The 26,459-nt window shown below is 41.5% G+C and overlaps 1 protein-coding gene across 13 annotated transcripts in view; it reads right to left on the bottom strand.

The window, feature by feature from the left end:
* Positions 1–5,504: 5,504 nt before the first annotated feature.
* Positions 5,505–26,459, bottom strand: part of LOC311604439 (uncharacterized protein C12orf42) — a 220,127-nt gene continuing 199,172 nt past the window's right edge. For 10 of the 13 annotated variants that reach the window (XM_084794373.1, XM_084794376.1, XM_084794374.1 and 7 more), the window contains 3 exons: positions 10,805–10,843; positions 9,768–10,133; positions 5,505–6,106 (listed from right to left, as the gene is read on the bottom strand). In XM_084794373.1, coding sequence (XP_084650499.1) covers positions 5,658–6,106; positions 9,768–10,133; positions 10,805–10,843 — 854 coding nt within the window. In that variant the 3' untranslated portion in view covers positions 5,505–5,657. Of the gene's footprint in view, positions 6,107–9,767; positions 10,134–10,804; positions 10,844–12,810; positions 13,278–26,459 lie in introns of those variants that run through there. The other 3 variants (XM_084794377.1, XM_084794379.1, XM_084794370.1) reach the window with 2 other exon arrangements.

Raw genomic sequence — 26,459 nt, 5'->3', positions numbered from 1 at the left:
TGTACCATTCTGCTGGGAAGAGCCAAGACAAAAGAATTATCGGACACAACAGTTCAAAGCATATTGCACCTGTCAAAACGTCTGTCATCTTCTATAGAAATGCTCCTTTCTAAGAGAGAAAGGGGAAACGTCAGAAAAAGTCACCCAGGAACAACAGCTTACTTTGTCTCCTTCCTCTTGCCAACCCCTCCATCTGAAAGCCATTGAGCTCCATGATAAAGATTGCCTGGAAGGACCAGACAATAGGAAGGTCTCTTTCATTGTCAAGGACAGTTACACTTTGAAGATGACGCTCAAAAGAGGTTAAAATGGGTCAACAAGCAATTGTCAAGCCTATGCATGGACATGTGAAGAGAACATTGTTAAAGACACACGCCCGCCCGCGCGCGCGCGCGCGCACACACACACACACACACACACACACAAACCTCGATCTCAAAGAATTCAACTTTAACCTAGAGGTGTGGGAAGGAGGGAACTAACATGTGATGCTGATTTCTGATTTCACCCCGATCAGTTAATAGACAGTTTAGGGACAGCTTCTGTGGTTCTAAACTCCCAGACAGGCTGCATTAAGAGATAAGTGCAAGATAGGGCAAAATAACAAAATTAGATTTTTAAAAACATGCAAGAAGTGGTCACTCCATGTAGGCATTTACATTATTAAGATTTATATTTTCTGGCCAGACACAGTGGTAATTTCAGCACCTGGGAGGTCAACACAGAGGGATTGCTGCAAACTCAAGTTCACTCGGGTCTACGATGTGAGATTCAGGCTAGCCTGAGCTGGGGAGACCATGCCTCTAAAAATGACGTGTTCTGTCTTTTCCGCTTTATGTTTTAGATAATGTATGTACCATTTAATCAGATGATTTCTAAGCAGCTGAAGGGGGATACACTTAAACAGTTATTCATATATTTGTGCAATCTCTAGAAAATCTCTAGAGACCAGAGGACAGCTGACAGAAACAGCTACCAAGGATGCATGGCCTGCCTCTTATACCTCCCATGTGACCCTGGACAAGGAACTTAACCTCTTTATTCTCAGTTTCAAACCTGGCCTTCAACACGAACTTCTTTCAAACTAAAACCAGAACGATTGCATTCTGAAACTGGTGAACTAGCTAGCCATGCGCATGTGCTTCAGGACTGACTTTATATCCTCACCTGGCCACCAGCCTTTAGAAGCTTCTTTTCAGCCATGAAAATGGGTGAGAAGGGGATAAGATCACTGGCTGCTCTTCCAGAGGACCTGGTTTCAATTCCCAGCACCCACATGGCAGCTCACAACGATCTGTAGCTCCAGTTCCAAGTGATATGGCATTCTTTTTGAGTACCAGGTACACACGTGATGTACAGGCACATTATGCAGGCAAACACCCATACGCATAATTTTTAAAAAGGATTATAAAGAAAATAAAATAAGGCTGGGAGGGAGCAGTGGCATCACAATAAAAGAATTAGAACAGAGACTGGCACAGCTTAAGGGCCTGCTATACAACAACTCTCGGAATTGTTTTCATGAGTTTATAAAAATATTTGAAAGAAACGTTCAAAAAGAATACTGAAATGTGCCATTGTAGTCAGACTCAAATTGTACTTTACTTGTAATGCATGCAATGCACAATGCTTTTAGGTTCAAGTTCATCCCCTGAAATATAAAGACAGTCTACCCCTTAAGAAACCCAAAAGTTCACAATGAAGTGCAACTCTTCCTCTCTGTTGTGTTTTTTTTCCCATTTTTTAATTAATTTATTCTTGTTACATCTCAATGGTTATCCCATCCCTTATATCCTCCCATTCTTCCCTCCCTCCCATTTCCCCCTTATTCCCCTCCCCTATGACTGTTCCTGAGGGGGATTACCTCCCCCTGTATATGCTCATAGGGTATCAAGTCTTTTCTTGGTAACCTGCTGTCCTTCCTCTGAGTGCCACCAGGTCTCCCCATCCAGGGGACATGGTCAAATGTGAGGCACCAGAGTACATGTGAAAGTCATAACCCACTCTCCACTCAGCTGTGGAGAATGTTCTGACCATTGGCTAGATCTGGGTAGGGGTTTAAAGTTTTATGGCCTACATTGTCCTTGGCTGGTGCCTTAGTTTGAGCGGGACCCCTGGGCCCAAATCTGCCTATCATAATGTTCTACTTGTAGGTTTCTAGGACCCTCTGGATCCTTCTACTTTGCTATTCTCCCATGCTTCTCTCATCTAGAGTCCCAGTAGGATGTCATCCCCTCTGTCCCAGTTTCCTGGTAAGTGAAGGCTTTCGTGGGACATGCCCCTTGGGCTAATATGCAGATATAAATGAGTATATACCATTTGAGTCTTTCTGCTTCTGGGTTAACTCACTCATTATGATCATTTCTAGCTCAATCCATTTATCCACAAATTCCGGGAATTCCTTGTTTTTAATAGCTGAGTAGTACTCCATAGTGTATATGTACCACAGTTTCTTAGTCCATTCTTCTATTGAGGGACACTTGGGCTGTTTCCATGTTCTGGCTATTATAAATAAGGCTGCTATGAATATGGTTGAGCAAATTTTCTTGTTGTGTGCTGGAGCATCTTCTGGGTATATTCCAAGGAGTGGAATAGCTGGGTCTTGAGGAAGCCCTATTCCCATTTTTCTGAGATAGCACCAGATAGATTTCCAAAGTGGCTGTACTAGTTTGCATTCCCACCAGCAATGAAGGAGTGTTCCTCTCTCCCCACATCCTCGCCAGCATGTGGTGTCGCTTGAATTTTTGATCTTAGCCACTCTGATGGGTGTAAGATGTTTTATGACTGTCAACACATTACGCTTTAGCAATTGGCTGGCTGTAGAAACAAGCATGAGAAGACTAGGCCATTCCTTCCAAGGGACACTCACAGTTGGAGCCATTTCTCTTGTTTTGTTTTCTGTGATACGGGCTAAGCCCACAGCTGCTTTCATTCTTTTAAAATGTATTTGAAATATTTACCAAAGGCTATCCACACTCTGCCTGCCTACATTTACTTTTAATGATGGCTTGCTTTTGGTTATTAATGTTCAAAGTTACAAATAAAAGCAAATGATAAAGCATTTACAAACCTCCCATCGGACCCCAGCACCTCCTCTGCCTCCCTTGCCCTGGTGACAACACATGTTTATTTATAAATCTTCGGGTACATTTCATTTCATTGTTTAATAATTAGCCATGCCTTTGTTCTTGCTCAGAAATGGATTCACAAAGCTTCCAATGAGATTTAAGATTCACAAACACTCTTCATACTTTTGCATTCTTTTCCTTAAAGAGTTCTATTCAAAATGCATATACCCACCCACCCCCCACCCCCGCCACTGACAATGGGTGGAGAAACCTTGTTGGTGTTGGTGTTCTTATATCAGCCATTGGCAGAGCACATGGCAGTCCTTTGTTCATCCTAGCTTGATGCCTCATTGGTGCCCAAAGCTGTTTTATGCCCAGGAATCACAAAAATCAAATCCAGGCAGCACAGCATGGAAGGAGAAAGACAGACAGATGCCTGTAGACCACCATGCCACCCACAGACCTGCCCTCCAGCACACATCACAGACCGGCCATAGACACCTACTTACCACCAGACCACACAACAGGGACAGAGGCTGTCGCCTAAGGCCTGCCAGCTGCATGGCCAGCCTGCAGTGGAAGCCACCATGAATGCACCAGTACTTTACGTCCAACAATATCACATTTTAAAACACAGTGTTCAGATAATTATTTTTCCATGAAGAAGACACTTTACATCGGTTATAAGACTCTTATAGGATAAGAGTAATCGATGTGCTTTAAATGAAAACACATCTCTTTATAAGAAAGAAGAGTGAGCTGTAATTCTGCACCTATAAAGCAGATTGCCTCAGCATATGAGACCTCATTCTTGTCCTCACTGCCTGGGTTGTACATAAATGCACATCATGTATTTCCTGACACTGAACTGTAAATGTATAGTTCAGCACTGTTTTCCAAAATAACAGCAAATAGCCCAGTACATTTGTCTTTGTGTCTAAGTTCCAGTAGTAGTTTTGGTGTACGAGCCCACACCTGTGACAGTCAGAGTTCGACGAGCTCCTCTTCCATCACTAAGTGTGTTCAGGGCTGGACCAACTGAGTTTTCTCCCAAAGGCATGTACTCAAAAAATGAGAAATAGCCAGCTACATCTCATTCACTATTTGAGTAAAAAATGGGATTCTTGAAGGGGGCTGCTTGGCAATCTCTGGTTATTACTCTGTTTATTTGAAAAGAAATCCTCACTTTAAAGTGTGCTTAGAGTTTTCAGCAATGCTTTCTCAAATATCGTTTCATACGTACATTACAGAATAACTTGTGCTAGCAGAAATTGCCTTAGACTAGTTTTTAAATATGAGCACAGGCTGGGCATGGTGGTACACATCTTTAATCCCAGCTCCCTTTGGAGGCAGAGGCCAGATCATCTCTGTGAGTTTGAGACCAGCACCACTTCTTCTTTTGAGTTGAATTTTTAGATAAATTTGCTTATGTGCAGGCTCTGTAGGTAGGGAGTCCATCTGCCGTGTCAAGCCCAGGTTCTGTTTTAGCATCAGCTGTTAAGAATTTTAGCCAATTGGTTTCAAATCTCCTTAGGCAGTGTTACCCTGCTCTGAAAACACTGTGTGCTAACTCACGATTGAATCACGTGTTAGAATTCCCCAGAATCAAAACTCTATATAAACCCATGTAGGCATACATACTACGTTAAACTAAAAAGAAAATATTAATGTAATATTTATAACCTTTATGCATCACACTTCCCCAGTCCAAGACTGTGGCGAAACTGCAAGACTGAAGACAGACTGCACATTGATCACACTGGTCCCCATGTCTCCATGGACATTAAAAGGAACAAATGTGGTCCCATAAAAATCACTGATAAAGCTATCAGACACTATATTGTGTTGAAAAGCAGTCGTGTGAGTCTGTTAAGTGACCCATAAACGTTTTAAATGTGTTGTTTAGGATGACCAGTTTGCTAGTACATTCCCTAAAGTTGCCAGACTATTCTATTACAAACCAAAAGCTTTGGAATCTTCCCCTTTAAAACAAACCAACAAACAAACACTAAACTTACTTCTAAGGGTTCAGAGCCACCGGCTAGGATCTGGCTTCAGCCTTCTGGTACAAACCTTTCATATAGCCTGAAGAATTTCCTTAGGCACTTCAGGAGTAATCAGACCTCATGTTAACTATTAAATTACAGGCATTTGGTTATGTTTTCCAAATGTCTCCATAGAAATCGTAAAGTCCCTTAGAACATATTCTTAGCCCTAAGCCGAGGCTGGCAAGTGAAACAAACCCTTTACCTGTAATAGCAAAACAAAAGCCTGACCTCCGATCCCAGCAGGCCACGCTGCAAAGTGGCACGCGGTGCACCCCGGTCCTCACTGTGCAGCGCAACTTCTTTCTAACAGTGGGAGACACTGCAGAACAAAAATATTGTCACAAATGCTTCAAAAAGAACATTTGGGGGGGGGGTGGGCTGCAATAGAGACTTTTGACATTATTTATTAGGTTCAAAAATGCTTCACAAAGCCTAACAATGGTTCTGTGGAAACCAATACATCTGAGGCCCTTTCTGTTGTCGTGGCCAGGCATTGACTGGAAGATAGGGCAGCACCCGCTGAACAATTCCTTCTCAGCAGTCAGTGTAAGTGAGCATTCACCACCGGCCTCGAAAGAGTCTGTGAGCAAACAGTATGGAAACGCAGCGGTGGGCGCGGGGCCGCTGAGGAGCGAACCTTCATTAACTTCTTGGAAAATAAACGGGTAGAAGAGCCCACGAGCAGAGGCAGGGGCTCTTTGGCCGCAGGGACATGGAAGGCAATAGCTGCCTTTGACCTCTGTTCTGTCGGGGGATGAAGATGCTTAGGGGTCATCTCAAATGTTCTGGTGCCTCTTGCTAATGCATTTCCGTACACGGATAGGAAATCTCTATGTGTCAGGGGTCCCGAGGCTGAGGCTGAGGCTGAGGCTGACGCTTTATCCTGCTGCACAGCTTCTGAGGAGGTCTTACAGTTTATCTGCTGGGAAGAGGAGTTCTGACTGGCGCTACTGCAGAGGCCAATGGCGGTAAAAGGCCTCAGAACAGGATCTGGAAGGCAAAGCAGAGCCATAGTTGGCAAGCGGGCCACCATTTTCTGATTCTGGGAACTCTGTAAAGAGAAAAGTTATGTGCAAGGAAGGATCAACGGCCGGCTCAGACACTGACAACTGATGATCTGAAAACAAATCCAAAAGCTAGTTACTCCATTTTTATTAGAAATTGTAAAACGAGCTGAAAATGAAAATAAATAAATAAGTAAATAAATAGATTACCCCGAAGCTGAGTCTATACGCAACAATACACTCTCCCACTGATGTTAATATCAGGTTTAATTTTTCCTCTTTGCTCAATCATACTTCCATTGCTATATATTTTAATCTGCATTTTTATGTGTATGGTCTTACATTTTTGTAGTTGAGAAATTCTACACGTTGGCCTACACCCATTAGAAGTCTCTTCCTTTAGTGATAAATTAAGATAATTTACACATTTTAAATCATCCTCCACAAGTCTCTGATGGGCTTCCTAGTAACAGGAAAATTCCTAGAATATTTTTAAGCAACCCACAGAACTATTTTCAAGTTCAAAATGTATAAAATTAGAATGCATAATGCTGTCTTTCTAACACAGGATGTCGGACAGCCAATGTATCTCTAAGGAATTCAATTCAATTCCCGCCATCTTGCTTTGTGCTTACTAGGCACTGAGAGTCTTCCACTGTGTGCTCAATTTACCTGACAGACAGGCAGCAGGCAGACAGACAGACAGACAACACAAGAACAGTGTAGTGAATCTGACTGATCCAAAGTGAGAATTATTCCTGAATATAAAAATGGAACAACCTTTCCAAATGTGTGAGTGGCTGACAGCTTTCAAACCCAGTGCTGTGCAAAAATTAATAACACCCATTAGTATGGACTTCCAGACCTAGCGGCGGAGCCATTTAATTAGTGTGTATCAAGAATCTACTGACCTTCTGGAATGTAACATAATAAGGCATGGTGTAGGCAGAGTGCACTGTCCTGTCTCTTAAGCTGAAATATGGGCATCCCTTCAAAACACTCCAGTATAATCATGTTGAGGCATTGGCAAGGTTTAGCATGACAGTGTAGTCTACCAAAATCTGGGCTGTCGGAGTCTAATCCTAGAACATCAACTGGCCTAAGCTTCCTTGTTCTCACCAGGAACATGGAGCTTTTACTATGTATGTCACTTGATTGCCAGTGAAATGACACTTGTTCATTCATTCATTCGCTGGCTAACACAGGAATTAGCCCAACAGCATTCAAAACATTAAGGATACAGAAGAGGACAAGGCAACCAGATCTCCCTGTGCTTACGTTCTCCTTGTGGGAGGAGGAGGAGGGGAAGGAGTGAGTTTAGAGGTCTCAATGTATTGATAAATCCTGAGGGGGAAAAAATAAAGCAAGGAAAGGAGGCTAGGAAAGAGTAAACCTGTCATACACCGCACTAAAGACTTGAACATGGGAAATGAGGCTGGATAAATGTCTGCAGGAAGTCCGGGACAAAGGGGCTAGCATTGAGAACAATGAAAGTGCTCAACGCGGAAGAACTGACATTGATGTCCTGACCTGGAGCCAGAGGGAGAAGCCTGAATCCTGACTTCGACCCTACCATAAGAGAACCTTCAACAGGCCCCTGGTTCTCTTTCTAAACCGTGAGAAACTGCCATCTTCTATCTCAGTAGAGGGATCATAAGATTTAAACTGAAGGTGTGTGCTCGCATTGGTACATTACCCTACATGGAGCAAGACTCAAGAGAAGTTAACCAGGCCGGAGGGATGGCTCAGTTGATAAAGTACTCACCTCAAAAGCATTAGATACTCAAAGGAGGCCGTGTGAAAACACTTGGTGTGGGAACGTGTGTCTGCAGTTGCAGAGTGAGGGAGGGGGGAGATGGAAGGAACCCTGGGCTTCTCTGGGCAGCCAGTGTAACCTAAGGAGTGAGATCCAGATCAACGAACTCTGTCTCAAAAGGAGGCCGACTCCTAAGGATGACATATGAGGTTGTCCTCTGAGCTTCCCACACATATTCATGGACACACACACACATACACATATACACGTGTGCGCGCGCCCGCATGCACACTCTTACATATGCACACAGGTACCTGCACACACACAAACACACATTTTTTTTTTAAGTGTTAACCAAATCACAGAAACTGTAACCCATCATTGGGTCCAGCATCTCAGAAATGAAAGAATCTCAGGTACTGTGTCAGCAGACTATCTTACCCAACCTGTCCTAGCATCTAGAGTAAAATCTCTTTCTTTCCCCTCCCCTATCCTGACCCAAAATAAAAATAAAAATAAATTGTCACAAAAGTGCACAAAAGATGCACAAAAGTGCATCAATCCAATCCTTCCTTCTACGTGATAGTTCCCAGTGTTTTCCTTCTAGTTCCTTTCCAATTTGAACATCAGCATCATAAACACCACCAACAGTACATAGTCTCTACTGTGTTGAGGGAACATTTTTTTAAATGAACTCTCTAATTACAAGTACTCTTCATGGCAATAATTATCCTTGATTCACAGAAGGAAAGAGCAAGCTCAAAGAACATTGGTAGATCTGATGTGTCTGTGTGTCTGTGTGTGTCTGTATGTGTGTGTGTGTGTGTGTGAGAGAGAGAGAGAGAGAGAGAGAGAGAGAGAGAGAGGGAGGGAGGGAGGGAGGGAGGGAGGGAGAGAGGGAGGGAGGGAGAAGGGACTTGACCCAAGATCTTCACTTCCAAACCCTTTTTTCTTATGTTCCATTTCCTTATGTTTAGTTATTAATTTTTAAAAATCTGTGTGTGTGTGTACCTATCCTATGTGTGCATGTACACATACTCCACACACATGTGAGTGTGTGAACACAGACTCATGCATGCAACAGCATGTGTGTAGAGGTCAGAGGGCAACTTCAAGTTTTAGTCCTCACCTTTCACCTGGTTTGAGACAGCCTCTCTGGTGGTGATGGTGGTGCTGCTGCTGCTGCTGCTGTTACTACTGATGATGATGATGATGATGATGATGATGATGATGATGTTTTAACCACTGTGCATACTGCATTGGCTGGACTATGAACTTACAAGGATTCTCGTGTTTCCTTCACCTCCCGTTCTCTCTATGGAGGCCCTGGGACTATAGACATGTGCTTATATGCCCAGCTTAAATGGCTTCTAGAGACTCAAGCTCAGGCCTTTCAAACACTGAATTGTTTCCCCCACCCCACCCCACCCTCTGTTTCCTCACTTTTAACAATTTCTCCTTCTATGGAAGCTGAGGTTGAAACGCTTCCTTCTCACACATATTACCCTTTCCTATTAATTCATGGCGTCTTTATTTGTAAAGTGGGGAGACTAGCTGCCTAAATGTGACGGGCTGGTTTTGTCAATTGACCCGAAATGCTCAACATAGATCCTAGCACACGACAAAAGCTTAACATATACGTAGACTAGAACCTACCACCGCTACCGTCTGCTGCAACACCTGAATTAGCAACGCACATCTGCTATCTCCTCAAATGTCACCCTTGTCAAAAAGCATTCTGAGGTCTAGCTGACACAGCTCTTACCATGCTTCTAGAATATGGCCCACCGCTGGCTCAATAACCAGTGGCTTTGTTTACATTAAAGTTAAATCCAGAAAGAGACACGTTGAGAAAAGCACGGTTAGAACCCACGATGTGATTGATACCTACCAGAATCTCTCCTGGGCTTGCCCGAGGGATGGCTCTGTAGTGGTATATGTCTACCCTCGGCTTCCATAGAAGTGGTGTTCACTGAGTACGATCTCCTAAAAGACTTATTTGCCACTCGCTTTTCCAGAAACGGGCTGATCCAGGCCTGGTTGGGTGGTCTTCTAGGCCGTTGCTGCACTTCTTCTTTGACAGTAAAGAACATGTCATCTTCATCCATTTCGCTGGAGGGTGACGGGGAAGAGCAGGCTTCTTCACAGATGTCTTCGTCGAAAGCGATTGTGCTCACGGGCGTGTTGGGAATTACGTACTGCTGAACATCGCAAAGTCGTCTTTTATCTGTCAATGGACTGTGAGTCCCCACAAATCCTGTCAGAGGGGAATGCATTAGTTGAAAGACTCACTTCAAAATCATCTTCTAGATTAATGGGAGGGAGGGAGGAAGGATCAAGCTATATATGGATTTCTGTGTGTGTGGTGTTTTTTTTTTTTTTCTGTTTCAAACTTGAGCAAACACATGGAAATGACCATGGTAGAAACTGGGAATAAAAAGGAAAGATGGGAGAAGTGTGGAGGGAAGAGTAAAGGGCTATGAATACTTAAGTCCGAGGCATGTAGCAGATACTGTATGAGGTCCTGATCAGAGTTGCCACTTAATCTTTGCAAGAGCCACAGGTAGCTGAGAGGATTATCTCCATTTTATAGTCAGAACACTAGCTCGAAGCTTATAACACACGCAAAGCTGTGCTGAAGTTCTGATTTGCAATACCTGCACATGTGACCTCCAATATCTGCCCACGTGATCTTGCTAGGGAATAAAGTTTTTAAAAATATAATTAAAGATGAAGTCATGCTAAATTAAGGGTTCGTTTTGCTTATCCACATTAGAAGGCCGAGACACACGAGAGCGTACGCTGCGTGAAGGTACAGATTCAGGTGAAGCCCAGTGACGCTGGTGACAGCGACTAGGATCTGATGAACACAGGGGTATACTAGAAGGAAGAAGCAAACTTCTTCCACAGCCTTCTGAGGAAACAAACCCAGGTAGACACCTTGATTTGGGGCTTGTAGTCTCCAGGCTGGAAAAAATAAATTTCTGTTATTTTTTTTTAAGCCACCCATTTTGTCACCATTTCTTAAAACGGCCCAAGAAACCAACATACACTTAGACCAGGGAGGTTGGCCCAAGATCACAAACATGTTAACTAGCAGAGTTGGAGCTTTATCCCAGACTCTCAATCCCACAGCACAAGCCCAGTGGTCAAGACACTTCTTTAGATGGACCAGCAAGGGGAAAAACAGTGCTTTACGCCGCTTTAGAGGGTGAGGGAGACACTCAATCAAGGACTTGCCTTGCAAGCATCCTGATATCTGAGTCAGATATCCCAGAACCCCTGGTTGTGTGTGTGTCTGTACCATGTATGTATACATCACACATACATACATATTCTCTGAATGTTGAGTAACAAGTGGCCAAGAGGACGCTGGCCATGCTAACTGCCATATTCCGCCTGAACAACAACAGTTGTAGAAGCAACTGAGAGATAATCATAGAAAATACTCTGAGATCCAAGCAAAGCGGGGTCATCTTTAAGGTATCTTTCTCATCTGAAGGGATCAGAGACCTCCCAATCCTTTTCTTGCCAAGAAGAAATAAAGAGTTAAGCAAATGTAGACATTTTAGAGGGAAGAAAAATTTTAGGAATGTAAAATCTTCCGATTTAAATGTTGGCGTCTTTTTAGTTTTCTAGTTAAGTGGTGAAGAATACACATGACACAACTGCTCTATGAAAAAACACAAGCCATCAGTTTCTGTCTTTGTCACAAAGCCAGACCTACAAGTGTCACAATCATTTACTTCCTTCTATAACATCATTACCTTAGAACATGATTTTAAAAATATTTAGCAAGCCTTAGATCTAGATATCTGGTCTACCTTCATCACATTAACTTGAATGTCTGATTTTCATTTTCATTATTTTGTTATTTCATCTTAAACCCCATAGCTTAACATAGTAGACAAAAAAATTTAAGCTTTCCAAAATGCAGAGAACCATTTAGGATCTTTCAAACTTGTAGCTTCAGTCTCTTGGTCCAAAAGGAAAATAAATACCACTATAACCAATGGTATTCAATCCATTCTTGTTTGGTTGTTCAAATATTGTGAATAGTATGGGAGGTCTGAAGCACTTCAAATACATCCAACTTCCCTTCACATTCAAGAAGTTATGGATCAAGATCATTTAAATGTTATCTGAGACTAACCACCTTCAAAATCCAACTACGTGTAAATATTTTGGAGGATGAATTTTTCACACCTTTGCATCAGATATTCCAGTGTTTCTTGGAAGAGCAAGTAACTTTGCATTTCTAACATATTAGGCATTCTATATACAGGAAACAATAAAGGCAGTATTATGACATTAAAATGGGTGACCATTGTGGTTACTTTAGTTATTTAGTAATACTTTTAAGTATCTACCATAGATTAGATACTACCCCAGTGATGAACATTCATACAGGTCAATAGAAGAAATGATTTTAAGAAAAATGTATCAGTTGTTTTGCAGTAAGATTAAGTTGAGCCTATAAAACTAGGTTCTTTTGATTTCACAAATTCTTGAATCCATTTCTAGTATCTTCTATGATACCTCTGCCAGGTCACCTGGCCTAATAGAACTACCAGTTGTCTTGGACTTAAATCGAGAGAGCAACTGTTCAAAGTTCTTTTGCAATCTTCAATGACTTGTAATAATTTTTCTTAGTTTTTCTTCCTAGAAAGTGACAAATTTTAAGCCAAATTCCATGGCCTGTGGCATGAAGTCTAGCACTTTTTGGTAGGTTACACACCTAAGTCAAATTCAATGTTTCCCTACCCAGGATATATATTAGACAATATATTAGACAACAACATATTGGACATGTTTTTAAATATGTTTAAAAACATGTTTAAAATATGATTCATGTCCTACCATCGGCAAACCCAGAGAGAGGGTTTGCTGTGCAGTCCCTTAGCAGTAATGTAGTGAGTCTTTGATCTGTTTACCTTCTACAGGTTTCCAAGGGCTGTTGTCAGTTTCAGTCAGCAACATAATCACGATGGTGAACTGAAAAGTGGTTACCATTTTTCTCTTCAACTCTTTTTGCACCCAGACACCATCTCAGAATCCAGCATATATACTCCTTATAACTTGAGTGTTCCTGGACGTTTTCCTTATTTTCATACCAGTAATATCACTTGAGCCTCACTCACTAAACTCCTCTGGCTTATTAATCTCTTTAAGAAACTGAAGCTCAGAAAAAAAAATAAGCATCTTGTTCATAACGCTAGCTGAGCTGAAAGCAGGACCCAGGTCTTTAAGTTTTGTTTTGCTACTTCACAATATATACAGGTGGTATCCAAGGATACACGTGACCGCAATGCTCTGGGCTCAGTGAAGTGCCTATAATGACTGCAGCCAATGAATACTGGCCACCGACCACAAGCTAGGACACGCCTTACCATCGGAGCTGTAGCCATAAAAGATGCTGTTAGCACTATGTCTAACAAGGGAATCAGAAATCATCATTTTAAAATGATGGCCCTGTGAATAAAAATGACAGAACCTGAATCTGAATCTATGTATCCCTCACATGAGATCCCTAATTTAAACCAACCTTTCATGATCCTGGAATAGGGAAGCATGGGTGTGTGTGTGTGTGTGTGTGTGTGTGTGTGTGTGTGTGTGTGTGTATGTTTTGGTGAGTGGTGGTGGTGGTAGTGGTGATGTACTGAAATTGTGCAAGCCGCAAGCCATTTTATCTCACAAGTAATTTGATCTCTTATTTTGCATCATGGATCTTCTATCTGCTACTAACTTCATTTGAAATAATACTGTGTCAGACAGGAGACTTAAAGGCACAGTAAAATAAACCTAAGAGCTGAAAGCATTTAGCAAAGCAACTGCTTATTCTTTTTGAGTTACAAAGTCCCTGTGCTAAATCCTGACAACTGCTGGCATGTTCTTTGGGGGAGGAGGAGTGGAAACAGACCTAGATGGCCAGGGACTCACTATGTAGAACAAGCTAGTATATTCATTAACAAAGACAAGCAGGTTAACTTCCACGTCTTTGGGCCTTTTTAGAGCCAGAGAGAATGACCTTCGTGCCTTCACACAGCCATTCCTCACAGCCTGCCTGTAGCTTTCCTTCCCTCGCTCAGTCTCTTCACTCAACAGTGTTTCTAATTCTATCGTGTTTATGTTACGAAAGGCTGGCAGAAACACTGCCTTAAGACACAGAGGCAATTAATTCCCCACAGCTCGTTACAGCATTTGGGTGTGAATAGAGGCTCAACCTAACTGCCTTTGTTTCCTCACACCAAACATCGATCGTCAACACACTATCTATTAAGGCAAAGAAAACCCGCCTGTATTATACTTTTTAAAAGTTTTCCTAGACCATAATGAAGTTTGTCACCTCCCTCTCACGTTTTCTCCCAGCATGGAGTAAGATTCATGTTTAAGCTAAGAGTGCAAAAGCCGCGTCAGGATGCATCCTGGAAGGTGGCGGGTGGTAGATGGCAAGCACACCCGAGCCCTGAGTCTACACCGTTTGAGTCAAATCTTTGCTTTGGCCCTTCCTAACTCTTACTTAAGTGCTCCCTTCCTTGGTTCTCCAGCCCACGAACTGGAAATCATGTTACCTACCTTGGGTACAAAGTGCTTTAAAATAAGGCTTAGAGCAATGCCAGGCACAGGAAGTACTATCTTGTTCTTATTGTTGTTGTTGGTTAAGAAAAAATAAAACATGTCCTATCTTAAAGGCTGTGGAGAGGGCTCGGTCCATTCAGTGGTTGCCATATAAGCATGAGGAGCTGAGTTCCAGTCCCCAAAAGCCAGGTATAGCAGCAGTGGCCTGCAATCACAATACTGAAGAGACAGAAGCAGGAGGATTGCTGGCCCCCCCCCCCCCCCCGGCACAGCCATTCTGTTATACTCAGGGCTATTAAAGACCCTGCCCCCAAAACAAGCTGAAGAATGTAAAGACAGCTGATGTCAAGCTCTGGCCTCCACATTCATGAACGTACATGTACATATGCACATGCATACAAATAAACATGAACTCAGCACACACACACACACACACACACACATATTCCTTTCTCTCTCCCTCTCTATACCTCCTGAAAAAATATACATTCAAACAATCCAGAGATTTATCTTATATACTCCTTCATTTTAAAATGTTGATCTTATTCTTTCTCTGAGTGCCCATCAGGCCTCCCCACCAAGGGGAGGTGGTCAAATATGGGGCACCAAAGTTCATGTCAGAGTCAGTCCCACTCTCCACATAACTGTGGAGAATGTCCTGTCTATTGGGTAGATCAGAGTAGGGGTTCGATGTTTACTACTTATATTGTCCTTGGTTAGTGCAATAGTTTGAGCAAAGCCCCCCTGGGCCCTGATCCACCCATCAAGATGTTCTTCTTGTAGGTTTCTAGGACCCTCTGGGTCCTTCTATTTCTCTATCTCCTGTATTTGTCTTACCTAGAGTCTCAGTAGGATGTCCTTACATCTATCCCAATCTCCTGGTAAGTGAAGACTTTTGTGGGACATGCCTTTTGGGCCAGTGCCCAATTATAAGTGAGTGTATACCATTGAGTCTTTCTGCTTCTGGGTTAACTCACTCATTATGATCATTTCTAGTTCTATCCATTTGTCCACAATTTTCAGGATTTCCTTGTTTTTAATAGCTGAGTAGTATTCCATAGTGTAAATGTACCAGAGACTTGATAGCCTATGACCATATAGTGGAGGAGGAGGTCCCCCTCGATCTTAGACCTAGGGGAGGAGAATAGGATGAAAGTGGGAGGGAGGGAGGAATAGGAGGATACAAGTGATGGGATCACAGTTGAATTGTAATCTGAATAAATTAATAAAATTAAAATAAAAAACAACAAAAAATGTTGATCTTAGTGCCTGAGCTGTTCATATTGTTTAAGGAGTTGTCTTCTGTATCAATAGGTTCCTGGCTATTCCCCACTTTCTCTTCTATCAGATTTAGTGTATACAGTTTGATGCTGAAGTCTCTGATTCACTTGGATTTTAGTTTTGTGCAGGATTATAGATAGGGATATATTTGCGTTCTTCTATATACAGACATCTAGTTAGACCATCACCATTTTTGGAAGATGCTTTCTTTTATCTGTTGTATGGTTTTTGCTTCTTTGTCAAAAATCAAGTGTCCATAGGTGTATGGGTTTATTTCTGGGTCTTTGGTTCAATTCCTTTGATCAACTTGTCTGTTTTTACGCCAATATCATGTGGTTTTTATTACTATAGCTAGAGATCAGGGGTGGTGAGACCTCCAGGAGCTGTATTGTTGTACAGGATTGTTTTAGCTATTCTGGGCTTTTTGTTTTTCCATATGAAGTAGAGAATTACTACTTATAGATCTGTAAATAATTGTGTTGGAATTTTGATGGAAATTGCACTGAATCTGTATGCTGCTTTTGGTAAAACAGCCATTTTTACTATGTTAATCCTGCACATCCATGAGCATGGGAGATCTTTCCATCTTCTGATATCTTCTTCAATTTCTTTATTCAAAGACTTGAAGTTATTGTCGTATAGGTTTTTCATGCACTTGGTTAGAGTTACAGTAAGATATTTTATACTATTTGTGGCTATTGTGAAGTGTGGTATTGTTACCCTAATTTCTTTCTCAACCCATTTATTGTTAGTATAACAGAGGACTACTTTTTTTTTTTTTGGTTAATTTTGTGTCCAATCTCTTTGTTGAAGGTGTTTATCAGCTGTAGGAGTTCTCTGGTAGAATTTTTGGAGTCACTTATGTATACTACCATATCATATGCAAATAGTGATACTTTGACTTCTTCCTTTCTAATTTGTATCCCCTTAGCCTCCTTTAGTTGCTGAATGACTCTAATTAGATTAAAGATATGTGAAGAGAGTGGACAGCCTTGCCTTGTCCCTGGTTTTAGTGGAATTGCTTTCAGTTTATCTCCATCTTATTTGATGTTGGCTATTGGCTTGCTGTATATTGTCTTTATTATGTTTAGGTATGCATCTCGTATCCCTGATCTCTCCAAGACTTTTAACATAAACATTGGATTTTGCCAATCATTTTTTCAACATCTAATGAAATAATCATGTGGGTTTTTTCTTTCAATTTGCCTATATGGTGTATTACATTGAAGGATTTTAATATATTGAACCATCCCTGCATCCCTGGGATGAAGCCTACTTCATGATGTGTTCTTGGATTCAATTTGTGAATATTTTATTACTTTTTTCATCAATGTTCTTGAGGGATATTGGTCTGAATTTTTTTTCTTTGTTGAGTCTTTGTGCGCATTAGGTATCAGGGTGACTGTGCCCTCATAGGATGAGTTTGTCAAGGTTTCTTCTGTCCAAAATATGGGCTAAAGAAATAACTTACCAAGGAAAATGCAGCACTGAAGGGAGAGACATGTGATTGTTTCTGGCCATCAGAAACAATCTGGCAGACACAGTAAGTTCCAGGTTCAGGGAGAGACCCTGCCTCAAAAGATGTAATGAAGACATAATTAAGGAGAGCACACCAACATCATCAGCCTCTGGCCTCCTCATATCTCAACTTGGGTGAGTTTAACAGTGTAGACACACACACACACACACACACACACACACACACACACACACACACACCAAACAAAGGCAAATTCATATGTCACAATTTACAAATAATAAATAATACCAAACTCACCCTATTTCATTATATGGAAATCCACAATTTGTTCATTCCTTTTCTTATGAGCACAGGAATAGAGCACTAGTTTTATTATTGTTTTAACAATATTACAAAAAAACTACTATGAAAATTCTTATGGGAGTTCTCCAGGAGTAAACTAGCCAAGTTGCAAATAGACATGGTTACCTCTTACCTTATAACAAAGCACCTACAACATCTAAAATGTTTTATCAACTTACACTCCTACAGTAGGAAGTCTACTCAACTTCCCACTGTTCCACACCTTGTCATGCTTGAAGTTTCTTATAGTCAACATGCTTTGTTTGTTTGTTTGTTTATTGGCATCTTGTTGAATGTAAGATGGTATCGGCTTTGTGATTTTACTATATGTCTTCCTAATAAAGAACAAACTCAACCATCTCTCCTTCTACTAAATCTTTCACTAGAATGGTCTGTCTATTATGTATAATTATGGACTGACTCTTGATCCCTCCTCTGACTCCTGTTCTGTGTTTTTAGCCAGCTGGGCCAGAGTGACAGAGCCCAGCAGAATATGGGGAACACTTAAGTAATCCAAAGCGATGACAGTCTGCCTCTACATGAATAACCAGGAGCTGACGTCACTTTGGGGATTGGACTCACACAATTCCAGTCTGGCCAAGCACTATTTTGCATGCAAGGAAGTACTTGACTGGTTCCTTCATCTTAATGATGGATGTAACGTCAGCCACAACTGGCTTGATTTACAAAAAGCCAGTGCTTCCGGCCCGTTACCACTTCAAACACTGCTCGGCTTCCTATGAAATTGTTTTCACAGATCTCGTTTTGTCCACTTGAACATGTGCAGTGTAGCAATCAGTCGTTTAAGACATAAGACTAAATATACTGGAAAACAGGGAGAGATATTTAGAAATATTTAAAATCACAGCACTTAATTTTCCAGAAAAGCAACTCTTCGTTCCGTTTCCTCTATGAGAAACTCATGAAGTGTCTTCTACCAAAGCTGCAGAATTCATCTGAGATGTTCTTAATTGCTTTCATGAATAAATGACTCTGATGAATAAAAGGGAGGGGGGAAGATAAGAGGGGAGACATTATACACAAAGCCAGAAACCATTGAAAAAGAAATTCAGGCTAACTCCAACCCCAGCCTTTGTTGGTAGCATCACCAGAGATCTGTATGGATATTATTTTGAAATTTAGAGCTTCACCTTGTGTGGACATGAATCCTCATGCTGAGTTCTTGCATGGCTCCGTGAAATGGCAAAAAAGGACCTAACCGACCCTATTCTTGCATTAAAGCAACATGCCATGGAAGGCCTGAAAAATAAACCATCTATGCTTGATTAATTAGGTTTGTAAGTATTGTTTCAGAACCAAACAATATTTCTAAAGATTTCAATAGTTCAAAGATTGCCCTATGGCCGTCTGGCCAATACATCTTCTAACACATGCAGTTTACAAGCATTTTTCTTCCCAATATGTTGTCTTTGGTTGGTGCGACATTGTTTGAGTGCGGGGCTATTTGGGTCATGGTGGTTTTCTCCTCTGCACAGCAGTGGTGCTGAGCACAGCACTTTGACCATACATCTTCCATGTCATTTCCATCAAAGGCACATGACACTTCCTGGTGACCAATCAGGAGTGGTCCAGCATCCTAACAGAGGGCATATTGGCAAGCCAAGCTTTCTTAATGACAGCCATTGTTCGAGTCCAACAAAAGGGAGGTCTTGAATATTAACATGTGGCCTTGTATAAAGGTCATCAGTATGGCACATCCATCATATTTCACAGCTGAGAAAGAGAACTTTATATGTTCTGTCCAAACCTACTGTTGTCTAAATAAATGTGGTGGGCTGACAGCTGACACCAACGAGGCAAATGATCTTGAGGGATGATTGCCTCTTAATACATCTTTTTGCTTCTTTGAAACAGCAGCAGACATTATTGGTGAAAGATAGTATTTGAGGAATATACCTTGGGGACACAGGGGATTTAAATAACCAGGCAACCCAATTAAAATACCAATTTAAGCACACACAATCATTAGACCAAATGGCATCTGCTTCTAACAGGCATAAGTTTCTGCGCTAAAAAGGGAAACCATGCCTCCAGAACCTTGAATAGTCTTCTTATTGGTAAATACCAATGGGCTCATGTAAAAATCTATCAGTAAGATTTTGAATGTTAAGCCAATTGAAAGGAGAGACTCAAGGCCTAGCCTCACTGACAACACTATCTTTTTCAGCTCAATAGTGTCCCGAGCATTTAATACTAAATGGAAGAGCACAAGATGAACTCTCTTTCTTGTCAGTCTTGGTTAGAAAAAGCCTTCTGTTTAATAGCAGAAATATGAGGTGATGGCTACCGAATACTATTATTTAAATTTTTTAAACGTATTGTCTCTTAAAAGATCCTGGGTAAAACATAACAAGAACAAGAAAGAGTGATGAACAGGAGTGGACATCTGTGCTCCCTCTGGCTGTGTGATCACGGGAGGGGATGCAGGAGGGTAGAGGAAAAGAGAGGAGAGTCACCTTCGGTCCCATGGAGGAGGCAACCCTTCTACCTGGGATGTGCTTCTTAGTCCTTTCTCCTCTAAGCATCCTAATGCCCTTTGGGATCTTTTTCCCTTTGGGCCCTGTGGCTGTGTGTTCTCACGGTTCCCTGGATTTGTTTTTATTATAACTCTCAACTTTTCAAAGTGCTTGTTGATAATCTTGTCTTTCATAGTCACCCCAGAATGTTTATTTTTTCGCTGTGGATGCTCTAGCAACACTTGTGTATAAACGGCAACTTGCAAAAATAAAAATGAGAACCAAGGCTCATTTGAGTGCTTTTTTCACTTAAAATATGTTTCTTCTCTTCCTTTCTTTTCCTGTTTTGTTTTTAGGCTGGGTCTCTCTCTATATGGCCTCAGATTCTCCATCCTCCTGTCGCAACTTCCGAAGAGCTGGTATTGGGGGTGTGTACCCTCTCACTTGGCTGGACATGCACTATGCTTCTGTACAGCTCCAGAAGAGAGGAGTCAGAACTGCTGCAGTTTGCATTGATCAGCATGCAGAGGCAGCCTGAAGGCTGCAGTACGAGGCTTTCGACAGAAGACAGGTTCAAGATCATTTTCAGGACAGTAAACTAACACAACAGGTAAAGGCATTTCCCTCCCCCCCCCCACACGCGTGGGTTCACTCTCCTGGACCCACACTGGAAAGGACTAACTCCAGCAAACAGTCTTCTGACAGAGAGAGACAGAGACAAGAGACAGACAGAGAGAGACACAGAGAAAAACAGAGAGAGACACAGAGAAAAACAGAGAGGGACAGAGAGACAGAGACAGAGTAGAGAGAGAAATTTTAAGAAAGTATGTTCCATTGGCTAGATCTGGGTAGGGGTTTAAAGTTTTACGGCCTGTATTGTCCTTGGCTGGTGCCTTAGTTTGAGCGGGACCCCTGGGCCCAAATCTACCTATCATAATGTTCTACTTGTAGGCTTCTAGGACCCTCTGGATCCTTCTACTTTGCTATTCTCCCATGCTTCTCTCATCTAGAGTCCCAATAGAATGTTCTCCCCTCTGTCTCAGTTTCCTGGTAAGTGAAGGCTTTCGTGGGACATGCCCCTTGGGCTAATATGCAGATATAAGTGAGTATATACCATTTGAGTCTTTCTGCTTCTGGGTTAACTCACTCATTATGATCATTTCTAGCTTAATCCATTTATCCACAAATTTCGGGAATTCCTTGTTTTTAATAGCTGAATAGTATTCCATAGTGTATATGTACCACAGTTTCTTTATCCATTCTTCTACTGATGGACACTTAGGCTGTTTCCATGTTCTGGCTATTATGAATAAGGCTGCTTCATAGGGGAGGGGAATAAGGGGGAAATGGGAGGGAGGGAAGAATGAGAGGATACAAGGGATGGGATAACCATTGAGATGTAACAAGAATAAATTAATAAAAAAAGGGAAAAAAAAGAAAGTATGTTCATATATATATATATATATATATATATATATATATATATATATATATATATATATATATATATATATCTCCAAACACTGACACACTTGTCTTAACATAGAGCCTTTTCTCCACTCAGAAAATCCTCCACCTAGCTCTTCAAGGCCAAAAGCAAGGACCAAGCCTTTTGTGCAACACCAGCCTTCTGTTCATGCTCACCCCAATTTCCTTGTCTTCCAAATGGCTCTTTGGAAAACTTTCACTGGACACATTGTAACCAAACGTCTTCAAAAAGTATTCCTTTTGTTAATTTTTTTTTTAAACTCACTAAAGGAAAGAATAGCCTTCTTTATTCTTCTCTGAATCCAGCAGGGTGCCCAGTGTGCTGCACTCTGCGAATTCTCTATAACTAGTTGCTAAATAAATGCATGAACATACAGACAGCCATTCTAAGAGGTCAAGCCGTTATCTTAAGAAGAATATAACATTCCATTAAGCTACACTATAAGCATTTCATTCTTCCACGCCCTCTCCAAGATCTATGATGCTACAATTTGTAAGGTTTGGAATGGAAACCTTCTCATTCTTAGATCTTTCTCTTTTCTGGCTACAAGAAGGAAAAGTCTCCAAGATGATATCCTACTCTTTGGTCATAGTTAATAGGTCCAGGTTCTTGCACCTGAGCCACACTTGGCCAGTCAGATTCATTCAGTGGGCTTTTGACCTTAGGGCCTCCAAAGCCACATCTCAGTCCTGTACAAAGGTAGATGCTGGAAATACGCTCAGGGAGCCATTGGAGCTCGGATTTTAGGTCTATATGAAAGAGACTACAGTGAGAAAAGTAATGGCTTGTAATATGAACAAGAGACACAGAAAGCCTTATGGGTTCAGATCATCGCCGAGGCCCACTTTACTCCAAATTCCATGTATTTTAGATGTATGCCCCCCCTCACCCTTTCCCTTTCGCTGTCATTCAGACTGACTCTGTAACGTCCAATCAAAATAGTTTTAATAAATCTAGTCCTTCCCACTGCGTCTGATTTGCCGCAACCGGATTGGTGAGTTTTGTTTCCACTTCTGCAAATGTCTATTCATGAGACGCCATTGGGCTCCTCTGTGCATGTGCGCGCTCTGAAACATACTTGACAAACTGTGAAGGCTTTCCACCCTCATAAACGTGGCTCCATGCTTCACCATCTCTTCTTGACTTAAAAAAGAACAAGAGTGGCAAGGCCCCAGGTGAAGATGGCATCTAATTACATATTTGCTACTGGTCTGTGGAATGGTGCTCGTTTCCGCTCTGTCTGGAACATTCTACAGACAGTGAAGGAGGCTTTGAGAAATGAAGCTCCTTGGTTAAGGTTTCCCAATCTTCTATTCTCAGCATAAAATACACAAAGTGTTGTTATACAGTCCACAGGCACATATTCATTAGTACCCCAAGCCCTCCCCCCAAATTCTGGCCCTCTTCTATGCCGCCCCTCCCCTTGTAGCTGAGTCCTGTAAACCCTCCCTTCTCATTTAGAGCAGCCCCTACCCCCTCTGCCTCTGTTTCTCATCAGAAAGCAAGACAGAAATAGTTACTCTGTTCATCCACCAAAAAGGAAATTAATGGTTGATTAGATGCCTGCTCAACACAATGAGAATAAAAACCAGTCTTCATGGTGAATTATTGAATTAGGGGGCAACTTTCAGTGCCACTATGTCTACACAAAGCCAAACACCCCATAGATTCAACAACAAGAAGAAAAAAAAAAGAAGTACAGTTTAGCAACAGAAAAAAAAAAGATGAAGAAACAGATGTCAACACAGTATCGCGGTTTCAACGCAAGCAGAGCCATGAGAATACAATTCCTGATGCTTTGTGCATAGAAAACAGAAACTCAATGGGATATGTGGGGGGAAAAAATAAATCCATTAAACTGCTTTTTGGAGGTATGTGTTTGTACTGATATTTTTATTTCATTTTCGAAACCCAAGTTTAAGATCAAAATCAAGAAAAGACAAAGACAAGTGTGCAAAGATACCAAGATCCACCCCAGGCCAGGATATTAAAAAGACACCATTCTTTTGATAAGTCCAGCACAGAACATATGACGTAGTCATTCAATCTGCTTTAGATTCATATTTCGTGAGTTAAATATCACCCTCAGTTTCTATGATACACAAAAGTATATTGAGATGCATTTTTATCTATAAAAGTTCCAAACCACAAAATTCATTTGGTGTCCATACTGATAGCAAAAAAACAAGACAATTTTCTGCTGGGTATAATTCATACATATCTGAACTGAGTTTTTAGACAATGGCATTTTTTAATATCCTGAATCATTTCTGTCTTTGATTTATGTTCGGTCATGAACAATATATTGTTAGGCCTAAACACTGAAGGGCTATGAAACTAGAGTTAGTTTTCATGTGGACAGTTGGGCAGATGAGATGGTGACTCATGAATAATTTCAACTATATTAAGAGTAAGATACAATTTGTAAAAAAAAAAAATGCAAGTCTTAATAGCTCATTATTTTAATTCACACACACACCGCTCCCCCCCCCACATACACACATACAAATCTAAAAGAACCAAACCTAGGAAGTAGACAAAGGAAATAATCAAGACAAAGTGGAAAATACCATTTTGTGAACTGAGTCCTAAGCTCCAAGAATGAATATGCAGCTGCCATTGATTTCTGTTACCTTAAATACTACCGGGCCATATGGAGCGGTGCTGAGGACTGTCTATTTTAAAATGTTCTGTTCATATTTTATTCTTTTTCCGTATGTCTCATTCTCACTTCAGAGTAACTAGTCATTTCCATAAAAATAAGATCTTTGTTTTACAAGAGTTCTCTCTTTCCTATTACAGCCACAAATTGTCCCAGCTATTCTAAGGTCAAATTAATTGTAGTAAGAAAAAAAAAGATAAAGAAAAAAAGATCTGTATAAGATGACCTGTGGGCTACATAGCTCCCATGTCTTTGCTTCTTGTAAATGACCCCACCAGTATAGGCAATAATGAGCCTAACATTGGTGTCAAACTGTTCCAAACAAACCAAATGTTTACCGAAACTATCCTGCAATGCCTGAAGGAAGTGTTAGAGAAAGCCATAATCTGGTTAACCAAAAATTAACCAAAATGTGCTTTCTGGAAAAGGGGCCTCCCTGTAGTTCAGGGTTGACTTGGAGCAATTATCCAAACAAAACAGTTGGCGTCTGTATTGGCGACAAAGTAGTGTTTGCATAAAGTAGGAGGAGGGGACAAATATGCATGAAAATTAAATTTAGGCCTCTGGGACTACCCTTTGGGGGGCCATAGAAGATCTGATTACATGTTCACAGCTGGAATTAGTGTTGGCAGAGATGGCCTTATTCATGGGCAGAGGGAGGGACTCCCTTTTTGAGTGACATCCTGGTGGCAAAGCAAGGGCGACAGCGTGACAAGCATCTGATGGTGACAGAGCTGGAGCCCCTGGCCCCTATGCCACTTGGCTCTGATGACCAACTGGAGTTTTCTCCACTGAGAAATCACTGCTGTGGACAGGGCATGTATGTCTGCTCCAATGCAGGGTCCTTCACTGCTGTGGACAGGGCATGTATGTTGCTCCAGTTCAGAGTCCATTGCACACTACTTCTCACATGCTCATCACACAGAAGGCAGTAAGCAACTTTTCTACTTAGAAGGCAGAAGACTGCAGCCAAGAAGTGAGCCAGGATTCTGAACAACAGGAAAGGATAAGTCTTACATGACCAAAGTTGAAGACTGAACCTACAGTAGAGCCCTGGCCTCATATGCACAAAACTGTACAAATGCATGTGCATGCACACTCACACACACTCACCCACACAAACACTCACATACACACTCATATATACACACAAGCTCACACACATGCATACACATACTAACACAAGCACTCATATACACCCATTCACATGCAAGCACACACATACACACTCACACATATATGCACACATACGCACTCACTCACACACTCACTACATACACACACATACATACACCTGAGCACATGCATGCATGCATGCATGCGTGCGCGCACACACACACACACACACACACACACACACACACACACTGAGGTCTATAATAAATTACCGAACCTGTCTTAGGACAAAGTCTTTGTGCATGTCTGTAATAGGAAGTGTGCACCCTAATGGGCATTTGACAACTATGCTCTAGGCTCGTGGTGGCAGATCCCATGCAATGTAACATTACCCCTTTTTCAGGTAGAATGCTCTCCTTCTTTAACCCGAGTTAGACCTATCATTTATTTTGCCCAATAGAATATGGCCAAAATGATAAGAAGTACTTTCTACAGTGATATAGAAAAAAACAAGATCGGCAAACATTAGCCCAATAAACAAACAACTGTGCCCTATGCCAAGAAACAACACATTATGCTGAGTGACGATAATAGCCAAATTCATAAATCACTTTGATGTGCTAGGAAATAATCAAAGCTTTATATTGTATTAGCTAATGTAGTTCCCCAGACAAGCTGAGGAGTTGATGTTGTTGCTGCTACTTACCTGCTTGTTTTCTTCTTCCTCCTCCACCTCCTCATTACTTTCTTCCTCTCTTCCTCCTCTTCTTCTATTGCTATGTCTACTTCTTTTCTTCCTCTTCTCTTCCTTCCTCCTCATCTTCCTCTTCCCCTATTCCTCCTTCCCTTCTTCCTCCTCCTCTTTCTTCTCTCCATTCCTCCTTCCCCACCCCATTTCCTCTCTCTCGGTAGTTAGGAATTTGGTCCAATGGCCCACAGATACTGGTTGACCAAATTCTTATTCAAACGCAGGATTATTTGGCTTTAGAAGCAACACTTCTTCACCAGGATACCAATGTGCCTTTAAAAGGACGAGAAGAAACAGGATACACATGGGGTCTTAAGTGGAAGCCACGACACCCGCAGCTGTCACGCTGCTGGGCCTGCTGTCTTCCCTTCCACTGCACAGTCTATTCTCCATGGCACCATCAGAAACG

This window comes from Acomys minous (assembly GCF_964271855.1).
Source record: "Acomys minous genome assembly, chromosome: 9".
NCBI classification, from domain to species: domain Eukaryota; kingdom Metazoa; phylum Chordata; class Mammalia; order Rodentia; family Muridae; genus Acomys; species Acomys minous.
The sequence above is the reverse complement of the archived record's forward strand: the minus strand, read 5'-3'. Positions and strand labels throughout refer to the sequence as shown.